This window comes from Halictus rubicundus, chromosome 16 (genome assembly GCF_050948215.1).
Source record: "Halictus rubicundus isolate RS-2024b chromosome 16, iyHalRubi1_principal, whole genome shotgun sequence".
Taxonomy (NCBI): domain Eukaryota; kingdom Metazoa; phylum Arthropoda; class Insecta; order Hymenoptera; family Halictidae; genus Halictus; species Halictus rubicundus.
The window spans coordinates 6,761,001-6,779,147 of record NC_135164.1 but is presented as its reverse complement, the minus strand read 5'-3'; the positions used below and the strand labels follow the sequence as shown (position 1 = coordinate 6,779,147).

The 18,147-nt window shown below is 39.7% G+C and overlaps 3 protein-coding genes across 5 annotated transcripts; 1 reads left to right on the top strand and 2 right to left on the bottom strand.

Moving 5' to 3' along the window:
- Nucleotides 1-284: 284 nt before the first annotated feature.
- Dtwd2 (DTW domain containing 2) lies at nucleotides 285-1,866 on the top strand. The gene is made up of 5 exons (XM_076801671.1): nucleotides 285-697; nucleotides 840-1,001; nucleotides 1,072-1,252; nucleotides 1,380-1,582; nucleotides 1,638-1,866. The coding sequence occupies exons 1-5, from the start codon at nucleotides 612-614 to the stop codon at nucleotides 1,765-1,767; spliced, it is 762 nt and encodes a 253-aa protein (XP_076657786.1). The 5' UTR covers nucleotides 285-611; the 3' UTR covers nucleotides 1,768-1,866.
- On the bottom strand, nucleotides 1,862-5,279 carry Art7 (arginine methyltransferase 7). Of its 2 annotated transcripts, XM_076801669.1 has the most exons (9): nucleotides 4,798-5,279; nucleotides 4,576-4,725; nucleotides 4,265-4,486; nucleotides 3,953-4,185; nucleotides 3,496-3,625; nucleotides 3,209-3,435; nucleotides 2,577-3,135; nucleotides 2,256-2,416; nucleotides 1,862-2,177 (listed from the first exon to the last, which is right to left on the bottom strand). In XM_076801669.1, the coding sequence occupies exons 1-9, from the start codon at nucleotides 4,966-4,968 to the stop codon at nucleotides 1,919-1,921; spliced, it is 2,112 nt and encodes a 703-aa protein (XP_076657784.1). In that variant the 5' UTR covers nucleotides 4,969-5,279; the 3' UTR covers nucleotides 1,862-1,918. The 2 variants fall into 2 exon arrangements, with proteins under 2 accessions (XP_076657784.1, XP_076657785.1); XM_076801670.1 differs by lacking the exon at nucleotides 4,798-5,279 and having other exon boundaries at nucleotides 4,265-4,504; nucleotides 4,576-4,693.
- Nucleotides 5,280-9,278: 3,999 nt separating this feature from the next.
- Nucleotides 9,279-17,448, bottom strand: LOC143361923 (sodium-dependent neutral amino acid transporter B(0)AT3). Of its 2 annotated transcripts, none has more exons than XM_076801637.1 (14): nucleotides 17,292-17,448; nucleotides 15,278-15,554; nucleotides 14,693-14,888; nucleotides 14,435-14,550; nucleotides 14,234-14,341; nucleotides 13,685-13,768; nucleotides 13,458-13,619; nucleotides 13,234-13,344; nucleotides 12,738-12,939; nucleotides 12,456-12,655; nucleotides 12,180-12,381; nucleotides 11,520-11,679; nucleotides 10,958-11,221; nucleotides 9,279-10,639 (listed from the first exon to the last, which is right to left on the bottom strand). In XM_076801637.1, exons 2-14 carry the CDS (start codon nucleotides 15,461-15,463, stop codon nucleotides 10,444-10,446), a joined length of 2,187 nt encoding a protein of 728 aa, XP_076657752.1. In that variant the 5' UTR covers nucleotides 15,464-15,554; nucleotides 17,292-17,448; the 3' UTR covers nucleotides 9,279-10,443. The 2 variants fall into 2 exon arrangements, with proteins under 2 accessions (XP_076657752.1, XP_076657751.1); XM_076801636.1 differs by having other exon boundaries at nucleotides 15,278-15,551.
- Between the last annotated feature and the right edge of the window lie 699 nt (nucleotides 17,449-18,147).

The window sequence follows — 18,147 nt, the reverse complement described above, 5'->3', positions numbered from 1 at the left end:
CCATCATCGCTTGCATTTTGGCGGCATTGTTTGGTCGTTTCAAATTTCTTTCGAATGTCATTAAATTATTACAATTATTTCTATGCACATAAATCTATATTTTATACTTAAAGTATAAAGGAATTACTGTTGTATGGTTCTTCAAGGTTAGCACAATAGGATGTTATTCAAGGTAATGAAATGGAAGTATTCAAAGTATATGCATACTCAAAGTCTGGTATTGCATTAAAAATCGATTCAGCATTCAAGAAATTTATTCGTACACTGTACAAGTCTTATATCCTATTTTACAATATAGAAATAAGTTTCAGCTAGGTAATTGTTACATCGATATCATCCTCGATTTATATAATACATCATAAATTGACATTAGCACTCTAAACAATTGGACCCTGAAATTTTATATTCTTATAATATTAAAGTTTTACAATCCATGCCAATGGTAGTTTAGTGAACATTTAACATTACAAAGGTATATTAGATCCTGTTGACAATATCTCTGGTCACGTTTGAATATTATAAGTTTCACGCTATCTCCAACTGTTTATTATGTATGCACCTTTGTCAACATTCAACGGCCGATATCTTTTATATTTTTCTATATTGTTATTATGACAAACGAAGAATCTGTGTGGCAAGAATTATCAGAAATATATGCTGACCCTCCAGAAGCAAGAGACAAGTGTACGCAATGCAAGTAAGTAGGCGAATAATTTTAGGTTATATTTGGTTACTGTGCTGCAATTTCTATACCGTGTATTTTAAAAAATAATAATAGTGCAAATATTACAATGACGTACAAGTCACTGATCGTTATAAGAATCATTCTAATTTTCTAGGAGACCAGTGGCAGTTTGCTGGTGTCCAGGACTACCGAAACACGTACTTTGCCCTGCATCGAGAATAATCATTCTACAGCATCCTGCTGAAGTAAAACGTTGTTTAAGAACGGCACCAATGCTTGCTCTAGGTCTACAACCTGGAAAGTGCATTACTTATAGGTATGTAACGAGAAATATTATAAATTAATACAAAAGAATGCAATTGTCTTGACTTTATCCCATGTTCTAGGGGCAAAAAATTTCCATCACCTAAACACGAAGAATTAACAGAAATTTTGAACGACGAGAATACTATACTACTGTATCCATCAACTGATGCTATAGCACTTGATAAACTGACTCCTGTTGGTGTAGATGGGCAAAAACCTTATAATCTTATCTTGTTAGACGGTACTTGGCCACAGGCAAAGGTAAAGGGATGATAATATTATGGTACAATCCTTAGTACCTCAAATTTCAAGAGAACAGTTATCAAAGACGAATTGAAGAAGAATATGCATTATTATTTATGGAAACTTGTTTCTCAATGTTCTATAGGCAATATACCACTCGAGTCCAGCACTTTGTCTTTTAAGGGCGTGCAAACTGGTTGGAGTTCCAACAAGTGAATATGTTATTAGAACACAACCAACTGAAGGATGTTTATCTACACTTGAAACCGGTGCTTTCGCGCTTTCCATCTTGGAGGGTGATCCGGAATTGAAGAATAAAATGCTTGGACCTCTGCATTATCTCTGCAAGTAAGCCCTCAAGGTTATGGTATAAATTTAAAATTAATATTTATCAAATTTCCAGGTTTCAGTTGGAAAACGGTGCTGTAACTCATCAAAGCAAAGAATTTCTTATTAAGCAAAAAGCTTATCCTAAACTCATAGGACGACGGCTGGCAAAGCAATTGCGCACGTTACCTGAGGAGTCGTCGTAACATTTCCATTTTGTAGCTTTGGAGTTATAGATGAAATACTAATTATAGCTATTTAAAGAGGTTCATCCTATAATAAATGTTTAATTTTTGATAACCGTATACCAGGGGACAGTAATTTAATAACATGTATGTTTATAAATAATGCGTCAGGTTATTTCAAAGGTTCTGATAATATATTAAAATCAAATTTTATATTTCCGTGCTGTGGCACAAAGTCGAATGACCATTGGAGAACGCTTTGTTGCGTAACGTCTGTTATGTCCCTGAATAAATGTACACCCTGTCTTGTGAATGGATCCCACAATATTCGTTTGCCGGACTGTATTTCTTTCTTTGGTCCCGATGATACTGTAATGTCAGAGTTTAAATGCCAGTCCACCCACAAAACTACGCCGTTACACGATCCGCTCCTAGATTAACAAAGAACCAAATTGTTAAAATGTATTATACACTCTTGGTAAATAGAAAATAAATAAAAGCAATCTTACTCTAGAATAGGAACTCTATCGGAGATATGTATGTGTTTTAATTCATTAATGTTTTGCGTTAAATCGAACTGTTTAATAACAAAAGGTGAACTTAATGCTTTGGCTGGGTATTCCCATAGTGGTTGGGCTTCCACCGGACTATCACTTTTCTCGCTTGATTCCTAAAAAGAATTTTAAAAATTATTTACCTCTTAGTAAGTCTGTTTTGGAGTAGTTTCAAGCAATAATAGTTTACTTAGGTAAACCAGTGGAGATACTCTTGTATACTAAGTTTTAATGAATTGTTAACCACTGCATCACGCTATCAGTGTATTGACTCACTTGTACAAGTACATCGAAGATCGACAAGTCAAAACCTTCGCAGACACCGAGCGGAGCTCGTATTTTATGAAGATCTTTAAATTCGACAGCAACAGCTATTATGGTCGCTCCGATCGGTATCCTTTGAACACGAGACGAATACTTTGAACTGAGATACCAGAAATAAAGGTTCTCCCACGGCACGATGGAAGTGACAAAGTACGGTTCACCGAAGATTAAATTAATTTCATCTTCCGAGGGCAAATTATCCACCGATTCAACGATTCGTACTTTTTCCGATAGTTCGTTGGATTTAACAAACATCTCTATGCTTTTCCTGGATAGGAAATTTGTCTCTAAAATAAATACTTTCTTTGCTCCTAATTTAATAGCCGCAAGGCTTAATAAACAACCATCCGACAAACATAAACAAACTGTATCCGAGGTAACTTTCTCCTCTAACGCTCTAATATATTTCTCGTTTCGTTTCTGATCGTTTAACTGTCCTATGCGAGTTCTACAATAAGCGACGTGTACACCGCAACTGCAGATAGGCCTTTCTGAGTCCGGTACCTCGTTTCTGAAAGTAAACGGTCATATTACGGAGTTGTTAAATGGTAAATGGTAGAAACGAAGCGTTGGAACCGGCGTACATTGATTCATTTTGCAACTGAAACCACAAGGAATATTCGTCGTGATATCCAATCAAACTGACTTCGTGATTGGCAACGACCGAGGTTTGTACAGGCAAATAATAAATAGCTTGCATCCAATGGTCCCTCCATGGTATCATATCTGCTATCTCTGTTAGGCTTAAACCTTCACATTGTAACTTTTTGGCATCAGGATGCTCCCAAACAGGGGCGCAACTCAACAGAACCTATAACACAAAAGCTATTTAGCACCAGGTTCAGGGTATCCCTTGGCATATAATTATTACCTTATTATCCACATCCATGTTCAAGTCCCACCACATGAAAATGGCATGAACAGTGCCAGTCGCTGTTGGCTTGACACGTAAACATACCTTTTCGTCGTACAACAAAGGAGTTTTACCAGAAAAATCAAACCTGAAATGTTCATCAGACATTGCTTTATCTGTTGAGCGTGGTATGTTTCAGGAAAGGAGTTACAAACCTTTCAAGTACATACTACACATCCTAATTGGCTCAAACTAAGCGAATATACTTTGCTAAATAAGCTAAATATGATTTATTTTCTGTTGTTTAAATTGTTTAGTTGTATAACTTTAAAAGTACTTTTTAATGCTGCTTCAACACCGCAAAGAAGAAACTTGTTTTCTTGTGTACTATGTACTCAGAAAGTTTATGATCGTTCCTTCTTAAAACATCCTGCGTATTTTTCAAGAATTGCTTTAACTCATAATATGCACCCACCTAAATACCGGCTGGGGTGGTATCAGAGGTTTAAATGCATCATGTGGAAATTGCGATAATTGTATATCGTGCACGGCCGCTGCTCCAAAGCAGGACTTTACAGAATGTGGAGTGTGGAATAAATATTTGTTTTTGTCTTTAATTGGTTGCACTGTGTTCCATGCATGAACGGCAGTGCTTTCAACAGCTTGCACCCAGATTGTAGCACTGTGTGGCACGATTATGCTGTTCTCCTAGAAAAAAAGAAGTAATAAGTTATGCATCACAAGTATGCACAGCATATATAAGGACTCAAACATATGATGTATATACTTCGAGCAGATTTTCATAAGCATGTCGGAATGTAGAAAGAGCTCCTTCTCCGATAAGTTCTGTATCAAACACTTCTGTGACTAGAATGTTTGCTTTCTTAGGCATATCACCATCCTTTCCTACTCTTATTTTTGTAGACCGTTTTTGCAGCAGTTTGATCTTTTCTCCAAAACCATTTCTTTTAATTATTTTCGTAGCACACTCAGCCATCGATGTGAAAACCTAAAAAATAATTGACAACTTCTTAACCCTTTAACAAAGTTCTTATTTATAAATACAGTGATAATGAAGATTCTGAAGAAAGGAATCACCTCGCATGCTGTTATAGTATCGGCTCCACATGTGGCAGCCATCATCGATAACAAACCAGTACCGCTTCCTATATCAAGTACATTGGCCTCCTCTCCCATTTGGTGTTTCCTCTCAATGGCAGCTTTAAGAGCAACGTAATACTTCTGATTCTGCAATTATAATAACACTGGAAACATTGTTGTATGAAGAAGGTTATTTAAACAACACTATATAAAACTAACTCGTTCATGATCATGTAGCATATCAGCAAACGCTGATCTAGCAATTTCTTGGTGGTAATCATAATTTTCATCTTTTTCCTCCCAGGTAGTAGTACCGGTTAATGGATTTAAATATTGAGTAAAAATACTCATGTTTCGAATAGAAAATCGATTTAATGATATCCTTAACATGCACTTCTCATAAAGTTGTTTAATTACTTAGAAAAGTACAAAAACGTTTCTTTGCGTAAGGGACAATATTTTGGACAACACTTTTATTTATTGTACTTAGCAAATTGAATGCTATAGGTTAAGTACCACATGGAACGTTTGATAAAGAGCTTAGACACATTCAAATTCGTTCGAGAATTATAAAGAACTGTAGAATCAATTTTATACAAAAAGAAGTGACAGTACTACGACAAAATTGTAAAAACTATTGCCGATTTCGGGGTTATGGCAAATGTAAACCATAGCACGTGCGAATACGTATTATGTACCCCCACCGCGCAGAGTCGCCAGATTGAGTCGTGTCACCCCCACTCTATTTTCCCCTTCTACGATAATATTCATGTGACGTAAGAGGGTAACTTTTTTCCCCTCAATCAAAGCGTGTCTGACCACGACTTGCCATATCTACTTACTTTTAAAAGTAGAAGTATCTACGGTATTAAAAGTAGAATTGTCAAGTCGCGGTCAGACACGATTTCGATGTACAATTGATTGAATATCTCCCTTATTATTGATAATAGGAAAAAATATCAGAAAAAATTTTCTTGTTGCCGGTAAACCATAAATACCGAAGGCTATTCGAGTTTCTTGGGGCAACTAGGTCGGTCATCAAGTTATTCAACCCTTAAGTGGACAGCTTAAATCTTGCATAGTTATCAATAGATTAAATATAGATCTGAATTGACCCCGATAGTCCGGTTATGGGTCAATTAAATCGATCAATTAAAATGTAGTTATAGATCCATATTCACGCACGGTATTTATTTTAACATTCAACTGACAACAATATATATATGTACAGTTTTACGTATACGTAATATAAGTGTATATGTATACTCGTCTTTATATGTGTATATATATATGTATAAAACTGATTATATATGCATATACACATATAATTGTAACATTAGCTACCTTCCGCATCTCAGTGTATCTTATTTATTTTATTGCACAAGCTACATCGAGGTTTGGCTATCTGGTACGATGTATCGTGAATAAAATTTAAATAACACGAATCGTCTGTGAAAACTAACTTCGTAGCCCGCAATCTCGCTCCTCGGATACACAGCCTTCTTATCTCACGCGTTAATTGAATTTTAAATATGGATGGACACCCAACTTCGTACACACCTATCGATACCGATCGGACACCTCTAAAACAACAAACGGAAACAACCGAAGTCCAATCGATGAAAATTTTACTAGAAAAGTTGATATTCCGTATTTTCTTCTTTATATAATTTCATCATTGATTAAGCACGCAATAGACTCTAATAGTATTATTGTATTGACACTAAATTATTTGTTTGAGCCTCGAGCGCTCGCAAACAGCTCACTAATGTCAACAAATTCATCGAAAATATTTATTGTCTATGTGCGACTAGACATATTAAATACAAATCGATCCAAAAAAATATTTATAAATCATGGCCAGTGCGTAAACAGGATATTAAATACAAATTGATCTGACATATTTATAAATTATTTCTTACACGTGGCTGAAACTATTGAATGCAAAACTTGTTGTTTCACTTAACTGAACAGTATGCTGAATAACGTGTTACTTAGTAGCTACAAAAATACCATAGGTAGCGTATATCATTTGCTTAACAGTAGTATTGTCTGGCCGAACGTCGATTCAATCGAGTAGTCGATCGACTACTTTAGACCTCCATTCCTGTATGTTCACGAAATATTTATTCTCGAACTCGTTCAGCTTCGCTTCTCTTATAATGTTTTGCATTATTTGTACTATTTATTTCCGTCGAAGGTAACTTAATTTTGTGACGTCGCTTGAACTTAGTCGAGATAAAGTAAAGAGAAAAAGAGCTCTTAGATACTATCAATTAAAGAGTTTCTAAGAACTTTTGTTAATCTAACGATTACGAGTACTAGTTATACAAGGTGCCCTGCAGTTGTCAGTGCAAGTAAAATGCGTAGAATATAATTGTGGTAAATTGAATAATTCGTCTGACTCTTACTGGCTGTTTCTACTTACAGCAGACCAAACCATTCCAATTAGAATAAAACATCTCTAGAAATTTCAGAAAAATGAAAATTTACATTTCTGCTCCGTGTTGCAATTGAAAATCAATTTCTCAGTTGTATTACCAATCGCAGAACACCTTGTACGTTATAATAATTTGGTAATTATTCTAATACAATTGTACGATACAAGATTTACGCGATAACGTTGTCGCTCGAGGCCCGAGCCAAATATTGACACGAAAAACGGAAAATGCATTCGACATTATTGTCTGGTATTCCACAGTGTTCCGTATTCATTCCTACGAAACGCGCCATGGCGAAAGAAGGATTTGTACTATCCATTTTCGGGAGATTATTCATTTGTTGTGCACGGCAAGTCCTCGTCCGCGTTTTATTGTCGTTTTACAGTTTAAAAGACACTTCAACAATTATTTACAGCTGATCTATGTTGTACGAGTCAACATAACACATAAGCCTAAGTAAACCATCTAACCGATCGGGGAGCAACCGAATTATTGTCGAAGGCAATCATTTAATTAATTCAATGAGAGGACCTTAGCGTACACTATCGTTAACGACTGTGTATGTATATATATTTTTTTATATTTATATGTATATGTATATATATATATATATATATGTATAATGTAGCATTATCGTTTCGTATTAAATCACTCTTATATTATCATAGTTTAGCACCTTCTTGATAAACAAAGAACGACCTATGTGAAGGTATTTTTAAAAACGAGAAGAAGGTATAGCTATAGTTAATCGAAGACAGGGATCAAATTTTTCTCGTTCTTGTAGACGGCCAATCTTTCACCTATTCCTGATATTATGAGATCGGTTTTTTTGTCGGTTTGTAGTATAACAGATTTGCGATCAACAATTTGTTAGAAAGGGGTAAAACACCATACCCAAAAGCGCACATACAAAATAGAGAGATCCGAAGTACAAATAGACGTGATTTGAGCGCATCTCACTATTGCTCTAGTCTTCGCTACTAGACGACTCTTTCATCGAAGGAATAGATCTGCGTTCGCATAATACTAATCAATCGTTATTCCCAATTTAGACAGTTAGACCGATTTGTAATGTAAACCCTACCAACAAAGAAATTCTACCTTATTCGCACTGTGAAATTAACCAACTTGGCACCATGACAAATAACTAGTCAATAATTAATATTCATCTTACGATTCTACAAATTTTCTTTTGCCACCAATTTGGTAAACGATAATTGAACCACTAGAATTTCTAAAATTCAAGAAAACGTTAAAGTTGTTAAAAGTACAGAAACTATTAAACTGCGAAACGAATGTTTCCCTTATTTTTGCAAGGTAGTCCATAAAAATAAGATATTCCAAGTCGATACTACGCGATGGATTAATGTTAATTGTATTTCGGACCAGCAGAAAATTTGGAAAAATGATATTATAAAATACTAGCTTGATTTGCTATTGTACTCTTCGAGAAATCAGGTGTCAAAAGGAAACGTGCTATTCCTTCGATTCCGACGCGCCAACTTCACGATTTTATAGGCCTCTGTGAATGTGCAAGAAGTGCAGTGCAAAACATTGACCATAATGCCGGATTTTCGAATAATTAATTTCAATCGGTTCGATTGTGTTTATTGTCGCGCGATGTCTCCTCAACCTCGAGTCTTATGAAATTTGTTATTGTCCTTATATATTAGAATGCTCGCTCTCGAGCCCACGCTAAAATTGCAAATGAATCCACGCGATTGATATATATATATCCTCGTTTTTGATATGCGTTCGTCTCAATCTTCACTTCGATATCGTTCCCGATGCCTTTCGCGATCCAACTACCGATCTCACCGATCGATTCTCTCCGTTAATTGTTCTTCGTTCCCTTCTCTTAGAAAATACTCCTCTCTGGATATGTAACCGTTTCGGTAAATTGATTCGACGCTGTTGTAAACCATCGGTAAAACAAACGGGGCTCGGCGAATTCTAACGCGCGTCGCAAGTAATTGGCATCGATGCTTCCTTTTTGTTCTTTCCTTTTTCTTTTTTTTTTTTTTTACAAATTTTGTACGTGATTTTGTATTAAATTCGAAGGAAAATACAAATCGTTCAATTTCGGAGAATCGATCAAGAGCTAGACACCTCACGAAACGGAAATTAGTATAATGATATTCGGGAACGTCCTCGTCACGCCCATTGGACGGTTCCTACGCTATCCTTACATTTCACATAATCTGCGACCGCTAAGCGCAAAGGTATCTCGTTTCTAACTTTAACGTTATTCTAGTTCACTTTATTTATTTTTTTTTTTTTTAATTTTTTGTTTCATTAATGATTTGCGATCGGTTTTAAGTTGACCTTTACGAATACGTATTGCAAATGCTAAGATGGTGTGTTACGCGTTAAATAGTTCATACATATACGATACATCTCGCGAACGTTGTTACAGTTTCATCGGTTCGAGTCTTTCAGAAAATATCTTGCAATTATCGAGTTAACTTTTCTTTTTTTCACGAGCACTTCTTTTTCGTGCTTTCCATAACCGAATTGTTTCGATGGAAGAAACGACGAAATAAAAGTTCTAAAACCGTACGATATCGAGATGTATTATATATATATATATATATATGTAACGTGGTTTCGTAGATTAAAAAACTGCAAGTTTCAATTCGTGACGCAAACTTCGTGCCTTTCGCTTCGCCTGCGTCGAACTTCCAGTTTCACATGCATTTCTTCGTCCTCGTCTTATTGAAAATTCCCTACATGCTCACGATATATCGACCGGATTAATATTGACATGTGTACGCGTTGTCAAACGGTTCAGAAACACGGAAAACAGCGGACATTGCCCAAAAATGAGACACGATTCCTTCTTGTTCTGTTTTCCCAAAATTTCTTTGCATCTCCTGCTTGAAAGAAAACTGCTAGAAACCATTCGGCGATGATTGATGATACACTCGCAGACCAGATTGACTACACGTATGTTTCTTCTTCATGGTAATTGACGCGATATCTTTGCACCACTCTATGGAACCCATTAACCCTTAAATGGAACATTATCCAACTAATCATTCTGAACAATATTAACATTCTCGAAAATGAATCTCGTTAATATTCTCCGAATTAAACTGTAACGAAACCTGACATTCGATTAAGAATAAAGACTTGTTACTCGATTATAATCGTGCATATAAACTGATGGTGGTAAATTAATGTCTACGTGTTTCGCAACGAGAAGCATAAACACAAAGGCTTACGCGTGGATTAAAGAAATTAGGTGAATTGTTACGCGTTGAAAGTCCACTTAAGGGTTCACGTCTTTGAACGTCGACCTCGAGCTACAATGTGGGCTAAGTATCGGGAGTTGAGGCGCCTTGAAAAATGAGAGGACGCTGTTTTCCGGTCTATGAACCTTTCAAACACATAATTAGCCCAACATAGGCGACGACAACCATTCCTAGGTGAGGTCCTCGTCGTCATCGCTGGGACCACCGGTCGGACAACAGAGTCCTTCGGATCCGTCGCTTCTTATGCAGAACAACAATGTCTCGGCGGGCGTAACTTCGTGCGGCATAATCCCATGGAACTCTTTCAAATCCGCCGCGGGGAACCAAGCTTTCTCGTTATCTTCGATTATGAGTATTCCAAAAAATCTAGACAGGAGAATAGACTGTTAAGAACCCTTTCAACGCTAGCTATTCAGAAATCTATAGGGGACGAAATATCGATTTGTAACTGGTTCGACGAACATAAATTATAGGCTACTGAATTGTCCAAATATTTCTGTAACTTGAGATCTCGTTTAAAGTAGCTACGTGTCACGCTTTCTAGAGTCAGAAGATTGAAAATCGATTTCTGGAATGATTCAAGAATTTTAGAGTCGATGGATGTCGATGGATGTCACGTCTGGAAATGACGACTGGGTGGCTTGTTCTATGAGGAAGACTCTGCATCGTGTTACGTTATGTTACCTGCAAATAGCGACCGCAGGAATCCAGAGAACAGATGCAAGAATAAGAACTCCGATGAGGACCAGGGCCCACATTGGCCACTCGTGTCTCTCCGTGACGCCTTTGCTGGCGATCCAAGCCGGATATCCGCTACCGTCGACGATAATTTCCACGATGGAGGCGACCAGAATGCTCAGCATCGCCAATGGGCTGAGATACTTCCAGCAGATCAGCCAATAAAGACCTGGACGGTTTCCGGTCATCAATTCGATATCGTCGGCGAATCTAAGAGGAGACAAACAAACACGAATCTAATTATTCAATATTAACACAATACGTTCCGAATTAGTTCGTAGTATTTAACCCCCTACAACACTCTGTTGACGCCACTGTGGTAACATTCATAGTCTGCTACTCAATGGTGATAATAGCAATGTTATTTTCATTTGCATCTAAAGAAATCGAAGTACAGGAATTCTCAAACAATTTTCTCTTCTCTTCAAGAACTTGAGATTGCTGATAATATCAGAAAATGTTCGGAGTGCTAAGGGTTATAATTCATGTCTAAGAATTTTGTGCGTACCTCTTCAAACCATACACGTAAGACACAGCGATACACTCGAAGAAGGCAATGATCAGCAAAGGAAAGTTCCCGCTGAAATTATCAAACAGCACGAACACGTAGCTGCCGGCACCGTGGGCGAACGCCATTGATATCATGCAGCAGACCAGACAAATTCCACCTAATAAAAGATATAATCATCGTGAGAAAGACCACTTGATAAAGCATTTACTGGAGTATTTTAGCTAAGGTTTAATTTGTACTCTTGCTGCAACATGTGTTAGAGTATATTGATGCTAACAAATTTTAAATTTTTGAATCTTTAAATATATTTTCTGTTTGTGTAGAAGATGAAAGAAAAGAGAGATTTCCCAAAAGTGTGGTCACTGGCCAATTCGAAAGAAGTAATGCGGTCAGTGACCAGATGGAAAGGGGTACTGCGGTCAGTGACCAGATGGAAGGGGGGTACTGCGGTCAGTGACCACATGGAAGGGGGTACTATGGTCAGTGACCAGACGGAAAGTACAAGTACATACATTCATCAAGGCAATGTAGGGATGCGAGATGTAAGCGAGAGGAGGTAACGAGCTCGTGAGATAACAGCATAATTCCATCCGTCGGCGTTGACAGATGGAAACTGTTAGCTCCGAAATATGGTAATCGTGACGCAACACAACTGACCTGTGAGAATTTCCTTGCGCAAATTCGGAAACAGCTTCATGTCCACGATACTTGTGACAACACCCTCTAAGGTACCGAATTGTGAATCGATACCCAAGGTGAACAGCATGAGGAAGAACAACACGGACCAGAATTGAGCTCCGGGAAACTGATTGATCGCTTCCGTGAAGATAATGAACGCCAATCCGGTGCCCGACGCTGACTATAACAACGAAACGGAAACTCGTGAAGCACCGGAAAGAGAAGCAGAAAATTTGGATAACATTATTCACTGACATTATCCAGTTCTTTCTCGAGATCGCACTCGGGCAACTCGGGCATGAATAAATTGTCGAGAGTTCCATTTCCTGTTGTAATGTTTAAAAGCGAGCCAGCGACCGGTAGTTCGTCCGGTATTTTGTTCGGCCCGAAAATGCTGAGAATCGTGGCGTTCCTCTCAGACAGACATTGTTCGTACACCATGGTCGCCTTGAATCCTGCAAGCGCAGTGTTAGCAGATCGATACGTCTAGACACGCGACCGATAGCTGATTAATTCGGACAATACGCGAATAATTACCAATGATAGAGAACACGACAATCCCCGCGAACATCGAAGTGAAACAGTTCGTCATACTGACCATAATAGCATCTCGGTAGCAGTTATTGTTCACGGGATTGTAAGACGAGAACGCTATCAAACCACCGAATGCCAGGCCGAGCGAGAAAAATATTTGTGTGCCCGCTTCCAACCAGACTACCGGGTCTGCTATTTTCCACCACTGGAAAAGCGACATTTCATAGTTGGGAAACATCATGTTTATCATTTCTATTTAAAAATTGATGCAGTTATTAACGTCATTTTATAGCTGTTGGAATACTTTCTCAAAATTATAGAAAATCTGGAAATTCGTGTACTTTATGTAAAGCATATTATTGGAAGTAAAATACAAAAACAAGAAGTACGATATGATTGATTCGTTAAAATTGGTATAGAACAGTTGAGGAGCACTTCAAGAATTATAAAATGAGCGCGTTAATTTAACGAAACAGTGGTTTAAGTCTCGCAGCATTACCTTCGGCATAAAAAGGTGGCGCAAACCGTCGGACATGCCAGTCAAAGTGACGCCGCGGAAGAAGAAGATGATCAGAACAATATACGGAAACGTGGCAGTCACGTACACGACCTATAAAAGACATTCGAATTGATAAAGTTGTTTCACAACTGGAGACGAATTAATTTGATAATCATTTGATTTTTATAGCGACCGGTCGGGTGTTGAACCCTCTAAAGGAATACCTTCCCTGAAGACGCGATGCCCTTGATCATGCACATATAAACGAGAATCCAAGCGATCACCAGCGCCAGCGCAATTTTCCAATTGAATAGCTCCGGGCTATTGATGTCCTTCGATATCATCAGAGTGGTCCGATACCAAAAGTATTGTGTAGGACTGCTGACCTATGGAATCAGGCACCGGTTGCGGCGTAATTGTCTTCAATGATCGAAGGACTAATTGAACTTACCACACACTCCGGCTCCGGAGCGTACGAGCCGTTTTGGAAATACACGTTCGGACATTCCGCCCACGGCAACTGCGATTGGAAACTCTGCCAGCCAGAAGATTCGTTTATTAGAATCGCCGATGATCGATACTAACGGGTTTACTATCACTGCCAGAGGTTCTCGATAGAAACTGCTGAATCGGTTTACACTGTTACAATTGTAACCCTTCGAGATTTAGAAATACAAAGCTTTGAACAATAACAAATCAGTGCACATTTGCACGAAACACGATGTACTTCTCTGCGGAAAATATTTATAACACTTACAAAAATGATCATAAAGTGGTACACAAGATCCAGTTGATACGTGCAGCGATCAAATCATGAACCGGTGAAAATCCAAATACGTAAATTCATATGCAATTGCAGTTGATCGTTTCGGGCATTGAAATGAACACAAAATTTTCTAAACTTAAATGTGCTTCGTTTTAAAGGCACATCGAGCAGCTTTTATCGGGGAAATCTTGTATCATTTTTTTCAACGTTTAGCAACGTTTCCTGGAGACTTACTTGAACAAAGTAGAAGAGGCACCAAGCGATAATAGTGTTATAGTAGAGAGCAACGTTGAAGGAAACCACGGCGCTGCTTATCCCTATGCCACCCATGTACGGAGAAACCTTTAGTAAACACGACAGACAGCTCGTCAGTGTGTGCCCAAATATATTTCGATTGTTTCTATAATATTATTCCATGCGTCGCGCAACAATCACCTGATTCCACACGCCGATGGCGCCCTTCCGTAATCTCTGGCCAATCGCCAGTTCCAGATAAAATATGGGTATGCCCTCGATAGCCAGCATCACGAAGTATGGTATTAGAAATGCACCTGTTTTCAGAATCGTCGACGATAAAAACAAACAAGTCGTTAGCTTGCGAATCACATGAAAATTCATATTGTTCCATCGATCGAACAATTTGCAATTTTATTCTAACCGATACTTTGTTCGAATGGTGTCGTTGCAACATACCTCCGCCATTCTTTTGAGCGAGATACGGGAATCTCCAGACATTCCCGAGGCCCACTGCGTACCCGACAGTTGCTAACAGAAACGTGAGTTTGCTATCCCAATTCTCTCTCTCGTCCTCGCCGGCTTCCGGTCGAAATGTCGTTTTCCCATCGTTGTTGCTGACTTTGCTGCTCCCACCCCCGTTTCCTGGTTTGCTCTGCAATCGATTAAACGAATGAAGATTGACGATCTTCTCGATCCCTCTCGGATCATAAATAATCAGACGAAATGTATCTCCCGGAGAAAATGTAACAGGTTTCTGCTTGCTAGCATGTGTTCTTCCTTCGTGTTCTGCACGATTACTAGTCTGCGGATTTTATGCATTTATGGGAAAAAATGTTAAAATGCTGTTACATTATTTTCAACCTGTGAAACGTATTCAGAAAGAGGATGAATTTCTATTTCACTCCAGTTTGTTGCAATTCGGGTAGAAAAATTTTGCATACAGATCCGCCAGTCTAATGATCACTTTCGCGAAAAGTTCGTAGGAAAATTTCTTCCATATTGACGCCAAGATTTGTTTGCGGTTCGTTTATTTGTGTTTACCTTTGTGTTAGGACTGGAGTCTTCAAAGGCTGCGTTCGTGGCACCGTAATTGGCAGTACTGACGTTTTTTCTGTTCTCCGCCATCAATCTTCCTCTCATCTCCTTCATTTCGAGTCTGTCGACGCTCTTTTGAGGCTTTAGGTCGCGCGAGCTTTGCCGACGGACTAGGTGGGCTGTGTTCGCCATTCTTCCTTCTTTCCTGTGGTGCGAGCCACGGGTTTTCTTTCTTTGCTAGAATCAAACGGAAATGCCACACGCGCCTATGGACTCCATCCTGCTGAAATCAGTCGTTTGAAATCGTTATGAATCGTCGTGCGCTCTTCTGAACTACCCCGGCGCGGCGCGTGGGCGAATACACCTAATCTCTCATCTACGATTTTCTCGATAAACACACTCGGTTCTGCTCGTAGCTCGTGATTCAATCGCACGCGGCTGCTGCAAATGAAAGAGGAGTTTAATCGAGCTGTCGGAAAACTCGAAATTAAGCGAATAAGAAAATAATTAAGAGTTCCTTCCAGATCGCCAGATTTCATGTAAAACTGAACGACTGTTCGAATAATAATCTACGGGGTTGAATTAAACTGCGCGCAGTTTCCAATATTGACCACGCTGAAACTGTACTGATCAATTATTCGTTCGCAGCGTAAAAGCTGTGTTTCCTCTGTTCTTTCGAGACTCGGCGAACGAAATGAATTTCCAACAGATTTGCCGAGAGAATTTTCCAACGGGACTGCGGACGCTCGTGGTCGACGATTGTGCAAATACAATTCGGCGCCGCAAAGTTCACTGTTTACCGAACACGAGAGAAAACAAGGAACACTTCTCCACGAGTGCAAGTGCCGTTCAGTTTTCCACAAATATTTTCGCTCGGGCACTGTTCGCTGTTTCTCGCACGCCTATACGAACGCAGTAATCTGTCGCGTGTTAAACGAAATTTCGTGAACTCGCAAATTTACAAGACAACGACGTCCCACTACCATCTCGATCGAACTACCTGCATTTATTATTTGTACAAGGCTTCGAAAAACATTTTTCACGGAAACGATCGAGTGACCAAGAAAGTTGCTTCTACTACTGCTTCAATTTGAGCTTACGTGTACCGAACGAGAGCTTATCCGACGCAAAAATTGACGAAAGGCGGTTGAAACGTTTTTCCAGAAACATAGGCAACAGCAAAGGCGTCAATTGTTCCGAATATAATTTCTATCGATCCGCTCCGTATCGTTGATCTCTATCGACGAAAGCCACGAGCAGTCTTGGTTACCTAATATTTACGTGACCGTGCGAAGGGAGGGCCGTCGAAAGCGAAGTCCGCGAAACTCGAAGTAAACAATAGGCAGATAAAACAACGTGACGACCACTGATCTCTCGCTCGGGCGTTCTTTCCCGTCGAAGCGAAGCACTCGGCGGAAACGTCATCGCACAATCCCGGTGAAAGAATCCGCTGCTGGCTGGGAAGAGTCGCGAAAAGGGGGAGAGATATTTGCTTTTCAGCTTCACCACGTCCCTGACCTCGTACGCGAGATGCCTCGAGAGCGAGCCGAGAATCGCGCGACATTACGCGAATGAAAAATCGTTCTTCGACGATCCGCGACAATCTCGGGAAACGAATAAAATCGCATTATCGGTTCAAGACGAAGGGAAACGTCGTTGGTCCGCGGGACCATCGAGGGCGGCAATTCGACGCGAGTATACTGTTTTCCCCGTTGACGTCATGGGAGGACCGATGATCGAGTCCTCGTCGTCTGCGAAACCGGTCGCATTTTTTTCCCCCGCGAGAGAAAGACAAATTTGAAATTTGGTTCCGTGGAAATCGGGTGTCCCGTGCTGGGACGCACGGGGGTGGGATTTGACATGATCGCGTGGACCCGGGGGGATGATTCAAACGGCAAGCACGACGTCCCGTGGCTGTCGGCGAACCGGGCGTTATAATCGAGCGATTCTACGACGGAACCGACGAAAAGAAAAACGTTAGTTCTTTGTCAGGATGTATCGTTTCGAGTTCGTCACTGACCTGCTGGGGTGAGAGAAAGAAAAGCGCGAGGGCCTCCTTATGGGACGAGGAGCAGTTAGCTACTGTGGCACCCTCTACTGCGATGGTAACTTTCGAAATCACGATACCCCACGGAATCAATAGCAAGCGCCGGCGCCCCAATGCCTCCGTGTCCCACAGACCGGAATATGCGTGTACCCCTTTCGTCGAGAGAGATTGCTCGACGATCGACAAAACCGTGTGCGGGAAAGCATGGAAAACGTCACATCGCGACGTCGCTCTGTCCCATTAACTTCGTGCACACGAGGCTGTCCATAACAAAACGATCGATCACGATGAAAGCTCCTGTTGGATCCTGGTCACGGTGTAGACGAAAATTGGCAGGGAGTCGCATAACAGTCGTCCGCCACTTCAACTGTGTGACTATGGTCAATACAAATATTTGGCCACTTTACATTCCCCTTTCCGAGGGTTCTTTCGGTCTCAGACGAAATTGCTTCGAATTACTCGCTTACACAGCTCTTTGATTATGCTCGGTAGAAATAGTTAATACGGAGACCGATGTTATTCTTTGTTGTTACCATGTACAGCTACTGGTCACAGAATTAAGACCACCACATCGCCTGTATGTGTTTGACACAATTCTTCGTCCACCTTTAAAATTTAATTTCCCTCGAGATGCGGTTGTCTGAACTGAATTTCATTACGATTTGCGGGATCTAAAAGACTCGAAGGATCCATTATTGTGATTTTAAGACTGCAGTTTTATCGACCGAACTGGCATACGAGTTGGGATGATTGAATCCAGCCTGCAAAAGGATATTGAAAAAAAAATTACTTCGAAGCCATTACGCGCAAACATATTCGCCGAGAGAAG

Bases quoted from the DNA above. Each gene is read 5' to 3' on its own strand.
- Dtwd2 (XM_076801671.1), top strand. From the start codon at position 612: ATGACAAACGAAGAATCTGTGTGGCAAGAATTATCAGAAATATATGCT. The intron at 698-839 runs GTAAGTAGGCGA...CTAATTTTCTAG, and splicing joins GACAAGTGTACGCAATGCAA to GAGACCAGTGGCAGTTTGCT. The intron at 1,253-1,379 runs GTAAAGGGATGA...AATGTTCTATAG, and splicing joins GTACTTGGCCACAGGCAAAG to GCAATATACCACTCGAGTCC.
- Art7 (XM_076801669.1), bottom strand. From the start codon at position 4,968: ATGTTAAGGATATCATTAAATCGATTTTCTATTCGAAACATGAGTATT. The intron at 4,186-4,264 runs GTATATACATCA...CTTTTTTTCTAG, and splicing joins CTTATGAAAATCTGCTCGAA to GAGAACAGCATAATCGTGCC. The intron at 3,436-3,495 runs GTAATAATTATA...TTTGTGTTATAG, and splicing joins ACATGGATGTGGATAATAAG to GTTCTGTTGAGTTGCGCCCC.
- LOC143361923 (XM_076801637.1), bottom strand. From the start codon at position 15,463: ATGGCGAACACAGCCCACCTAGTCCGTCGGCAAAGCTCGCGCGACCTA. The intron at 13,620-13,684 runs GTAAGTTCAATT...CTGATTCCATAG, and splicing joins CTCCGGAGCCGGAGTGTGTG to GTCAGCAGTCCTACACAATA. The intron at 11,222-11,519 runs GTACGCACAAAA...GTCTCCTCTTAG, and splicing joins TACGTGTATGGTTTGAAGAG to ATTCGCCGACGATATCGAAT.